The sequence below is a fragment of the Centruroides vittatus genome, unplaced genomic scaffold, assembly GCF_030686945.1.
Source record: "Centruroides vittatus isolate TY-2023 unplaced genomic scaffold, ASM3068694v2 contig_438, whole genome shotgun sequence".
NCBI lineage: Eukaryota > Metazoa > Arthropoda > Arachnida > Scorpiones > Buthidae > Centruroides > Centruroides vittatus.
This window is the reverse complement of record NW_027122238.1, coordinates 70,606-82,973: the sequence shown is the minus strand read 5'-3', so window position 1 is coordinate 82,973 and position 12,368 is coordinate 70,606. Positions and strand designations below refer to the sequence as shown.

Sequence of the window (12,368 nt, the reverse complement as noted above, 5' to 3'; positions counted from 1 at the left end):
AAGACTTTGAAATTATTCTATTCTCAACAGTAAAGAGCAATAATTCTTTTAGTGGCATTAATACCACAATAGAAGAACTAGAAAATTCAAAAAAAAAAAAAAAAAAAAAAAAAAAAAAAAAAAAAAAAAAAAAAAAAAAAAAATACGGTACAGGAAATGAAAAGATGGACAATTGATAGCTTAGATTCAAAATCTCAACAAGAATTAAATTCTGAAGTCCTGAAGCTTCTATTTCTGGAGATGATCAAGATCTCCTGGAGAATAATCTTTACGTTTTCTAATTTATTTGATGAGGTAGCTTCTGGTAAACGGAAGAAGGAATAAGAGTATGTTTTTAAAAAGGAAGAAAACGCGAAAAAACGAACAAAGGTTTTGATTAAGAATTAGAAAAATATTTATTGATACATTTACCTCTTAAAAAAGACACAGTGACCTATTTTTGTGTGGAGAGTTCAAGTTTAAAAGAATTTTTTTCTAATTTGAGCAAAATAGCTATGAAATGTCTAAGTGCCCCAGCATCTTCCATTAAAAGTGAAAGAATTTTCAGCACTGGAGGTAATATTTATGAACCGGCAAGAAATAGGCTATGCCCTAAAAATGATGAAATTTTCATGTTTTTGCATTCAAGTTAAGGATTTTAAAGATTAAATATTAAATTTTTATCTGTTTTATATATTTAAAGTTTAAACTTAAATAAAACAGATAGCTTTGAATAGGTTATATTATACCTTATAATATGTATTGATAAAAGAAATAATTTAATTTAAACAATTCTTTAAATATTCAGTTTGCCATGTAATAAATAATAAATATATAACAGAAATTTATTATTTTTTATTCTAGCCTTATACGTAACATTCTAACAAAAATAATAAAATGAAAAATTGGCCGATTATTAAAACCGATTAATCGTAGGGATAGCCAATTACAGATTACTACCGATTAATCGGTGCATCCTTATCAAAAACATTTAAAATTTATTCATATAAATTTTACAATTGAAAAACTGATTAATTTGACCTCGAAAACACAAAAATAAAATTGGGTAAAAATTCCAATATAAAAAACATTAACAAAATTATATCATAGCGGAATGTCTTGTCTCTTTCCTTAAAATTCATAACAAAATATGGTCATTTACGTAAAGAAGAAACATGCAATTTACTTTGCAAGTTGTATTTTTTTTGTGTTTTTAAGTTTTGTTATTTCACTCAAATATTCTTTTATCTGCCCTTATAGCCAATAAATCAATGAAAATTTAAAATCCATGCATGTACATTTTACTTGTATATTCTCTGAAAAATTCTTTCCAAAATTCGCATTTTTCTTCCACTTCTGCTTTCATACGACGAATGTTTCCGAGAGTGAAAGAAAGCGAGTTACGTTGCTTCTTATCAAACTGTTGCCATTCAAACTCCATTCCTTCATACGTAGGTTTCCTGGGAAATAAAATATTTTAATTGTTAAAAATATCATAGTTACTTTTGTTTTTGGACAGTTATTAAACCTTATTTTATAATACAAAATATCCGGTAAAAATCTACAATATTAACAAAATTTCATTTAGAAAACGAAGAGATTTATCGAAATAATGTTTGCATTAAAAAAGATAAATTCCTAAGTTTTTATTGCTAAAAATGAGTACAAATGCTGAAGTGTTCAGTGAACCTCAATATGTGATCCCTTAGTTGCAAAAAAACAAAAAAAAAATAACTTATTTGATTCCAGGTGTTGTTTAACACTTGGGTGTAACATTTAGTATTTGAAAGGTTATCATTTCTTTCAAACCGCTATCATTACGAAGACATTTTTGGTACAAAATGTCTTCACTTTACTCTATTTAAAAAATCCAATGGGTCGATCCAAGTGACCAGGTTGTCGGTCATTAGGAACTATTTGTCGTCCAGGAAAAAATGTATCAAGCATATTATGTACAGAAATCTAGTGATGTGGTGCACCGCTTGTTGAAACAGTAGAGTCGGTTGTAGCTGTTTCCGTTTCTGTATGACGTATCACTACTGAAAATCGTAAAAGTTCTCCATGAAGAAACCATTAAGCCCCTAAAAACATTTTGAGTTACTTTTTCATTTACCTCAAGCAAAATTCCGATAAATGGCAACGACTTTTTAAATGAAACTTTATGATAATGTATGTTTCTGAAACACCCTCTATAACTGATTAATTAATGTAGTATCATAAAAATATTTTGCAGATTGTTATCTAAAGCGCTATATAATGCTGCTTATATAATAATTAATACGTACAGTAATACCCCGAACTTACGCGATAGGTGGGATCGAGCGATAACCGCGTAAGTCGAATTCGCGTAAGTCGGGGTATAATTTCGCATATAAATACATACAAATTATTTTTAATTGGGGCCGGAGACCAAAGAAAACAATAATTTATATAAAAAATGTTTAATAAAATCTTAGATAATACACATGTATAACAAATTATATTATTAAAATTGTAAACCGAAGTTATTTTGATGTAGAAGGCTTCATAAAATCTAACAAATTCGTCTGACGGCTCAAAGATTTTTTTTCACCTGCAAAATTTCTCGTAGCATGCTAATAATTGTTTTATTTCTCGTTTTGTAGAAGAAATGAGCTCTTCGTTGGAGTCTATATTTTCTAAACTTTGTAACCCCTTTTCAATTGAACTGAGGCCTTCTGTTAAGTTTTCACAGCTTCGAGAATTTTTTTTACCTTTTATAGTTGTTCTGACCGTCGATTCCGGTAGATCAAACTTCTTTGCCAATTCACAAATTTTCATTTTTGTATCGAAGTCTTTAATAACGTTAACTTTACATTCCAAAGATAAAGTTTTTCTTTTCTTGTTTGATGCAGAAGAATCAGTTCTACTTCGTTTGGATGATTTAGTAGTCTCTCAAGTCTCCGTAGATATAACAAACACAGAAATAAATAACACAAAATAAATTGTAGCTATGCGTCAATTCCGCGCGTCATGTCCGAACATGTAAGCTGAACAATAGTGTGGGGGGAGTGAGTAATCAAGAGTTGCGTGGCGCTCAAACAAAAGACGAATCGACCAGATTTGAAAATCGCGTAACTCCAAGTTCGCGTAAGTCGGGGTAGCGTAAGTCGAGGTATTACTGTAATTTAAATATAGTATGATTAGAAACACAAATATGAGATGTTTTAAATATTGGTAGAAGAAAGACTCACCTCAATAAAACTTTTTCTTATCAACGGATGAAAAAGAATAAACGAAAAGTAATACAGCATTAAATAAAACAGTAATCTGTTATAAATTTGTTGTGTTAATATACACAACATAATAAATAAACTATTTAATTTAATAAATATAGAATTTAATATAATTCTAAATACAATAATTTATTCATTTGAATGAAATACTTTATGTATTTTTCTATCTTAGAAACACACTTTTTAAAACTAAACCTTACCCTGTTTTAGCGAACGACGTCCAAAGTTGTATGATTCTCTTGCTAAACAATACTTCTTCTTCGGTGTAATCTTTCTGTTTTAATAATGGTCTTCCGAATACGAAATGCAAATCTTCGGCGTGTAAAACTCCCATCCATTTTTTAAACAAAGATTTTATACGAGTATGATTGAACTTATAAACGTAGACTGTGTGATCGTACTGAGAAAGTCTTTCGACTAAATGTGATATTGGGCATGAAAGTGCTCCGTCATCTATAGCCTTGATTGTTTGCTTTATAATTTCTGAATAGTCATTTTCTGCAACATTTCCTAAATATTCCTTTACAATACGATCAAGATATTCACCGGTTACTTTGTAAGCTCTACTCATAATATCTTTCGCCTCCGCTTTTGATAAAATTGGATGGTTTTCTATTGCTAAGAATGGATTCAGTGCAATAACGAAGGGAGTGCCTTCATCCTTTACACTGCCCATTAATATCTCGACATCATGAAATTTACCGGCGTCAATATCGTAAAATGGATCGTCAGATAGAAATGGAGGACCCACTTGTGGATGATAATATAATAATGTTTGTTGTCGTTTAATCAATCGCTTTTCAGCTGCAACAATTTCGTATGCACTCTTTTCTCTCATACATTTTAATATATCAGATACGTTGCAACCTACTTCCTGTGATAGTATAACCGTATTTTCTCTGTTAAATGTAGTATTCACAGCAAAATATTCTTGATAATTGCTCCCACTTTGCAAAATCGCTCTTTTGAATAAGCCTTTAGTAAGAGGAGAGATCATGTGATGAGCGATGGAGATCGCTCCAGCACTCTGGCCGAAAACAGTTATCAAATTCTTGTCACCTCCAAAACTTTCGATATTTTGATGCACCCATTTAAGGGCCATTACTTGATCTAACATGCCCATATTTCCTCGTGCGTCTTCGTTATTGAAATTTGCAAAACCTAACGCAGCAACACGATAATTGAATGTAACTACGATGACGTTTCCCACTGCCGCTATTGCAGCGCCGTCATACAGATTCATACTGGAAGATCCCATGTTAAATGCTCCTCCATATATCCAAACCATAGTAGCAAATGGTTTCCCATTTGGCTTTGAGCTAGGTACCCAAATATTAAGATAGAGGCAATCTTCGCTGAGACCTTTAGGATTGCGATCGATCCATTCTAATATCGAGAAAGGCGGGTCTTGCATGCAGGAAGGAGTTCTTCGTGTTGCATTATATATATTATTCGATTTATAGTGAACAGGATGAGGTTCTTGAAACCTTAGTTCATCAACTGGAGGTGCAGCGTAAGGGATGCCGAAATATGCATAAAGTGTAGTGTTTAATACTTGTATTGTATTTCCATTGAATTTACCATATGTTGGGGAATAATTGCTATTTTTTAAGAACTGAAATATAATGACCATTCCATAAACAATTGTTTTTGTCAAAGTGTTCATCTTTAATTCTGAAATATAATTAAAAATTAAATTGATTTTTATTATATTAGAAAAATATATCATATCTTATGTTTGCCACATATTATGATAACGAATTATGGAATTCAATTACAACATTTAATATTGAATTATAATTAGTCTTATTTATATAAGATATTTAGAAATTTGTATAAGCAAATATTATTTTCATAAAATGTGATTTAATAAAATTTCACTTTCATATAATCCTGTTCACCTAAGGTTAACATGTTTTGTGTAATTATATGCCTTATGGTATCATATGCCGATACAGATTAATGCGTTGTGTAAACTTTCTGTTACGTCTTTTTAGATCTTTCAACAGGCGCAAATAACATGCAAACTTTTCGCTCTAGATCTGCATGTCCGTAGGAACACGTCAAACCGTTCCGGGCTAGTGTTTGCTGCCAACGTTACAAATACAATGGTAATTTCAAATAATCCGCTAGCGTAAAACACTGACAAACTAAACTAATAGACCTTTCCATAGGAAATTGTAAAGAGAAAAGGGAAGCAATACGTTTGATTTTACTTTTTTTTTTGTTTTTTTTTTAACGTGACCACCGCTATCCCTTCGGCCGGTCTATGTTTTAGATCGGCACATATTATCCTCTCTTGTACAGTACAACCCTGATCTTGCTACCAATTCATAAAAAGTTCGATTTTGTTAAGAAATAAACCATTTTTATTACGTTATTAACTAGAGAGAAAGGCTGCCAAATATGTAGTGAAGTCTATGTCATTACGTCATTTGTGTTATTTAATGTATGAAAAGAAATAATAAATATCAATTAACTATTAAATCTTGATAATAATTTATGTAAACTAAACAGTGGTTTGATTCAGTTTGACTCTGCCATAATTTTTCAGACAAACCCGATCAGTCAATGTGTGGAATATACTACAGTAGATGACTTTTAAGAAACTGAAAGGCCCGAAAAACTGGATTTAATATAAAACCTGCAAACATAGGACTACGAAAGCTGCCCGGCAAAGACAGACAGGTTTCGAGAAAATTTCTTGTGCAATGGCATTTTGTAATAAGTTAAATTAATTAAACAATAAAAATAAATTATGGAACAAGTCAATTCTGTATTCCATTGTAAGTTACGATTTGTATTTTGTTAAAAAAATTGCTGGAGAAAGTTATTCCAGAATACGAGCAATTATTAGAAATGCCGGACTACAATTTTGGTCATATTTTTAATTTATTTTTCTTAAAATATGTTTTCTATATGCTTTCCACCTCAAATTAGTAGCGTCTTGCTTCTGTACATCATGCTTTTCGTTTAACAACAGAATCGTGCGGGTCATCTATCTAACACCTTTAGGGGGAAACTATATGAATTAAAATATCATATTTTTAGGTTTATATTGAAAGTTTCTGTTCAGTTACTCTAGGTTTACTGCCCTAATGATTTCTTTTCTTATATTTTCATCTTTCTAACTCTATTCTCAAGATTAAAGAAAGACAGGCAGACGGACAGCGGATTGTGGGAATTTGTAGGTCCGCAATTTTTTCAAATTACAGCGAAATAAATGCTAATCATTTACCTATTTATCTTTCTTTGGTTACTTTAGATAGGCAATACTCTTGTGTTATTGAATACGAAATGAGCTGATGTAAAGCTTCAGAAGTGAGCCTAGAATTTGTGCAAAAAAGAAAAAAGGAAGATTTTTTTTTGTATAGAAAAAAATAATTATTATTATTATAATGTTGTAAAAAGAAATCATCAAACGAAAAATTAATATTTTATGTTCATAAAAGGACATGTCTGTAGAAATTTCTAAGAAAGTCGAACTACTCAGATTAAAACAATAGATTAATTTGAGTGCTTAGATCGAACAATTCGATAGGAATCGAATTGTCAGTCGGTGTGAACTCATCCTACGATCTGGGTTCCGATCTCGTTACAATTCGTAACGAGGAGAGGGACCAATTGGAGAACGGGAGCAAGCCGGCATCGACCTATCAAAATGTTCGATCTGGGCCCCAAAAGGAACTTATAAAAACCGTCTGAAAAAAGAATGTGACGTTCTCGGTTCTTGGTTCGTGGTGTGCCTCTATGGGTTTTTGTGCTCCTTTTATTCCATAACGAAAGCCGTTTCGACATCTCAAAATTTGGTCTTTGCTCTCTCGTCCCATCAAGAATTATCAAGATACACCTAGTCGCCAGAAGTCAAGTCATCTTTTCAAGTTGCACTGAGTGCCCTGGGACCGTCGCTCTCAACCTCTCGATCATCGGAACATCTGAACTTTTTGTACAGACTTGTTTCCACCTTCGGATAGGTATTACGCATTATTATAAAGATAGCTGTAAGAAATTTTTATTTTATTAAACGGTTTGACGATGGGGAACCCGTCTCCGAGAGTTTTTCCTACTCCCACACGTTGGTCGTGACCGCGCGACAATCCTGACTAACACCGTCAGTCGGCTAACCTCACACTGAATCAATTAAAAGTTGTTATAATTTCTAAATAGTTCAGTTAAATAGCTCTCCCAGAAGTTCAAATTTTGCCACCTCGGATAATTAATTACCGGATGAACACCCGAATGAACAGCTTTCTCGTACTATTTCCTAAATACTGGGGAACTAAGCGTTCTCCTTCAGGTTCACTTCATTGAGATTGAAAATTAGCACGCTACTTATACTATAACTGACTTAAAATATACGTAGCAGAACGTTATAAAGTACAGTCGAACCTCGGATTCCAAACGCCTCACTTTTCGAACAATTCGATCGACGAAAAAAATTCCGAACTCCAAATTGCAACGTTTGCAGTACGATAACTCGGCAAGAGCCGGCCACAGATTAGTCTGAGATGATCAACTCCCTCTACTTCATATGCAGTGCCGTAACTAGGGCGGTGCCAGCGGTGCCCAGATACAGGGCGTAGACCCTGGGGGCGCAAAAATGACCTGGACCAAGTTTTGAGTCATAGTTTTGGGGCGTAGTTACAGATGCTCGCACCGGGCGCATAAAAGGCTAGTTAAGGCGCTGTTCATATGTGTGAAAAACGTGGGCCATACTTTGGGGCTGAATTTGGATGGGCTATAACATTTTTGAGAAGGAGCAAACAATGGGCAAACGAATTGCACAATTACTTTGAAAAAAACGCTTTACGGACTTTAATTTTATTCTATCCTCTTCAGGTTATATTTCCTCCTTTTATTTCACTCTGCAACTGCGGTACAATATCACGAGAAATATTTACAAAGCAACACAAAACATCCGTGACATTAAATTTAATACATACGAGAAAAAGAAATAATAATAATTTTCTCCAAAACAACGTACTAATCTGTCCGTAATTAGGCAAAATCTATTTATAATAGTAATCTTTCGTGTAATGTTATGGCAGTATTAATGCAAGTTGTACATAGTCATTGAGTTTTTTATGTAATTACAGAAGGGATATTTGCATGGTTGATTCATCATTGGATGCATATTACGCGGTTGCAGTTTGTACCTTTTTGTCAAAATAAAGTGAGGAGATTTTTGGTGTTACATTTTTCTCGTTTAAAAATTATAAAAAAATAATTTATGATACTGATTCGCTTTTCAAGGTATTTAGTATTAGAAAAGTTGTATCGTCTATTTCATGATGATGTTTTTATGGTATTGTGATTTTTTCATTTTTAGGTTTATAGTGAAAATTGTTAGTAATTTATGTTAATTTCGCTCCGGGGAGCGTGGTTTGTTCGTTACTTAACCAGCGGTTAGCTTTGGGTTGTGAATAAGAAATTAAATTGATTATTTTTCATTTTCTAAGTAAGATATAGCCTGGTTTGGTGGTAATAATTTATTTATTTTGATTTTGTTTTTTTCGGGTAGTTCTCCCACTAAGGTTTGGAATGAATTTAATTTTTCGTTTGACTATTATTTTAGCTAATGTTGTATATATTCCTTTCGGTATTAATGGATATGTTGTACAATTTCTTGCATGATTTCGTATTTTGTTGTATTTTGTATAGTGTATTTTGTTGTTTCCTTCCCGCATCATGGTTTGTACCAGCATGCTTAAATACTGTAAATAAAAAAAAAATAAAATAGGCAAAATCACGACGTTAAATGGTGAGATTCGTCATCTATATCCTGCATAATGAGTCGTATTTCATGCTTTATCGTATGTTCAAGGTGAAATCTTCTATATTCTGCATCGTTAGTCCTATTTCATGCTACATTATACGTGAAGATGAAATCCTTCCGATCATTTGTGCAATCTGTCCATTGCTTTTTCTGTGTCCAATACTTGTCTGAAATTAATCCGCAAATAGTTGCAAAGTATTTCTGTACTCGTGATACGCACATGTTCATTTGTGAAAACTCTCGGCTAAACTCTGCTACAAAGTGTAAGAAAATATTTAGCTAACATAATAGAAGCTGAGTGTAACAAGTGGAATCTTATGTTTTTGTCGTTACTTCTGAAGGGGGGACTTGTATATAAGAACAAAATTTAAAGAATTTAATTCGATAATAGTGTTTGTAAATAGCTCCGTTACTTATATTTTAAAACGATACTATAAATATATTTTATTTTATAATGATTTTAGTAATCACTATGAAATAGATAATATTTTATGAATTATTATCCACTATTTATAATCAATATGTTAATAGCGTAAACTCATTTACATTATTTTCATAAATTTTGTGGTTGTGTATTATTTACGATAAATTAAATTGACAGTTTCAGAAAATAAATAGAAAATTGATGTAAACGGTCTTTAAATCTATATAAAATAAAAATGCAACGGAACGTATAAAAATTAAATAACCGCGCGCCTATAAAGAAGGAAGATGTAGAAAGACAAAGTGATTTATACACTAGGAAAAAATACATATAAAACTATCGATCTAAAATTATATGTTTCTTCGACTTTAATTGATATTATAATACCACCTGCATTTATATTTTTCTATAATTATACTTGTTGAAATTGAATTAATACTTATTCTGCGGCAACCTTATTTCTGAAAGAAACGTTCCCTTACTCTAGATATAATCAAGAAGTAGCTAACATTAAGTCATATAAAATTTTTCCAAGATTTGCATTGTATTTCATTTATGTAAGCCCTGACATAAATAAATGCTAAACATAAATTAACTCACGACGAAAAAATAAAATACTTGTAATTTCAATCAAATAGTTTTGCTTGGAAATTGCGTAATATTGTATATAATATATTGTCAATGCTATATAAGAATTCTACCCAAATCAAATTGTTATATTTATAAATAAGATTCGTATAAACTGAGTCTAAACTTATTTGGACTCATTTGTATGTATAGTCCGGAAAGAAATATATATATATATATTTTAAACGAATCTAAACTTATTCGCAGCACTCTCACGCATGTAGATTTTTCAAACATTAAATACATTAATTACAGGAAATTTGTACAAATATGAATTCCGATATTTTTCTCGACATATTTAGGTTGTTTATAGGAACCGTTACAGCTTAAATATGTCAATTTATAAAACAAACGTGAGAAGTCACCGCGAAACGGTTAGATATTATAATTCAAAGATAAGTAGTTAAGTCAATTTAATTACTTAAAATAAAGCTAAATAACATTAAATATAATTATATATTAAACACATTTAAGAAATTCATGTAATTGACGATGTACAAAATATAATTTTCTTTACCTTTATATACGAACAAACATCACTTCCATTAGCGCTTAATTCTGAAATAACAGATGGAAAAAGTACAAAAAGTGGAATAGTGAAGGACAAATGCCTAAAATCACTGTTCACGTGTCGATAGAATTTCCTGGAAACCGTGCTAACTACTCAAAGCGAATGCTAGTATTCTATGAACATTAACATTTGTATTGTTAGATGTAATGCTGAAAAAAACTGTAATATATTGGCAGTAAAACAAGTTTACAATTGAACAATAATAGCGAAAAAATATATTATGTATACATATAAGTTGCCATTTTCAAGTAATACTCTTGAGCTTAGTAAGGTAATTAATAATATAAATTTCAGTTTATTGTGAGAAATCCTAATAAAAATATTACACACTACTAAATAATTACAATTAACAATTTAATAAATTACAATTAATTAATCTCGATATTTCTGCAATTGCCAAGGTCACAGATTTTTAATTATATGTAAATAGTGATAAATATGTAGACATTAATTACAGTCTTATGTTTCCTTTCTTTCCTCGTTTACTATTCCCTGTGACGTCAGACTTCTTGCAAGAATTTCAATAATTACTTCGAAATTTAAGAAAAATATGTCGTGCTAGTCAAAAATGAATTTGAGTTAAAACTAGTTTTTAACTAGACAAAACGGGTTTTAACAAAATGGCTTAGTAAAAACTGTTTCGACCAAGGTCATTCAGCTAACACGTTCCTATAGTGTATGATGAATTTCGTATCGCTTTAATAGTGTCTTCCCCTGTACATCATACTGTTCCTGTTAACAATAGCGTCATGTCGGTCATCTATCTAACACGTTTTGGAAAAAATTTCTGAATTGAAATAACGTGACTTTTGTTTTGTATCGGATGATTTCATATAGTTAATCGTAGCACTCGGCCACAAAGTTTCTTATCTCGCAGCTATTTAAATCCGTTCTCGAGATTAAGATAGGACAGATGACGGTAGAAATTTATAGGTCTGCAATTTTTTAAAATTGAAGCCCACTATCTATCAAATAACACATTGAAATTAGTAAGAATTTTTGTTTTAAACAAATAAAACACATATATTATACATGCATATTATGCAATTTTTCTACGTGAAGGGAAAAATTAACATTACGTTACCATTCGGTTTGGAACTCGCGTAAAATTATAATAGTTTCGTACTTCTAAACATTTCAAATATTTTATGATTCGTTGAAGGTTATTGAAAAGTCTACAACTTTGAAGCTATTGTTATTATCGTCAGACAGAAATTAATTATTCCACCTTTGATGTAATTGCTCTTGCACAGCTGAGTAACTCCTATAATTACAATCAAAATAGCTTTAATATAAAAAGACGAAAACTACAGGAAATAAAATTTCATCACGCATACAATTTATAATTTTTTTATTGCAGACAAACACAAGTTCACGTAACTGAAGTTTTTAGCTTTCCATGACATGAATATGTATAATTACTAAATGCCTTTCACTGTTTATTTTTAAATGGAGTTATTACTGGGCTGCAATTTGAAAAAAAAATTGTAGAACAATAAATTCCCACTCTCGTCAGTCCGTTTGTCTGTCTGTCTATCCATAACGAGAACGGAGTTAGGTGCCGTCTATAAATTACGTAAGAGCGATTTCGGCCATTCTAGACCACCACCCACCCCTGTGTAAGAAACCGTAATATTTTCTTTGATCCTCCCTCCCCTTTCCCATCTTACGTAATATTTAGGCATAATTTTATAGAAAGATTTTAACAAAAAAAATTTTTTTATGAAACCCTAAAAC

General features: G+C 31.4%; 1 protein-coding gene across 1 annotated transcript; it reads right to left on the bottom strand.

Moving 5' to 3' along the window:
• Nucleotides 1-1,233: 1,233 nt before the first annotated feature.
• LOC136976989 (cholinesterase-like) lies at nucleotides 1,234-10,637 on the bottom strand. Its single transcript, XM_067272390.1, has 3 exons — nucleotides 10,578-10,637; nucleotides 3,434-4,907; nucleotides 1,234-1,439 (listed from the first exon to the last, which is right to left on the bottom strand). Exons 2-3 carry the CDS (start codon nucleotides 4,897-4,899, stop codon nucleotides 1,259-1,261), a joined length of 1,647 nt encoding a protein of 548 aa, XP_067128491.1. The 5' UTR covers nucleotides 4,900-4,907; nucleotides 10,578-10,637; the 3' UTR covers nucleotides 1,234-1,258.
• Nucleotides 10,638-12,368: the final 1,731 nt, after the last annotated feature.

Excerpts from the sequence above, each read along its gene's own strand:
- LOC136976989 (XM_067272390.1), bottom strand. The coding sequence starts at position 4,899 with ATGAACACTTTGACAAAAACAATTGTTTATGGAATGGTCATTATATTT. Across the intron at positions 1,440-3,433 it reads ACGTCGTTCGCTAAAACAGG|GAAACCTACGTATGAAGGAA; the intron begins GTAAGGTTTAGT and ends TTTATTTCCCAG.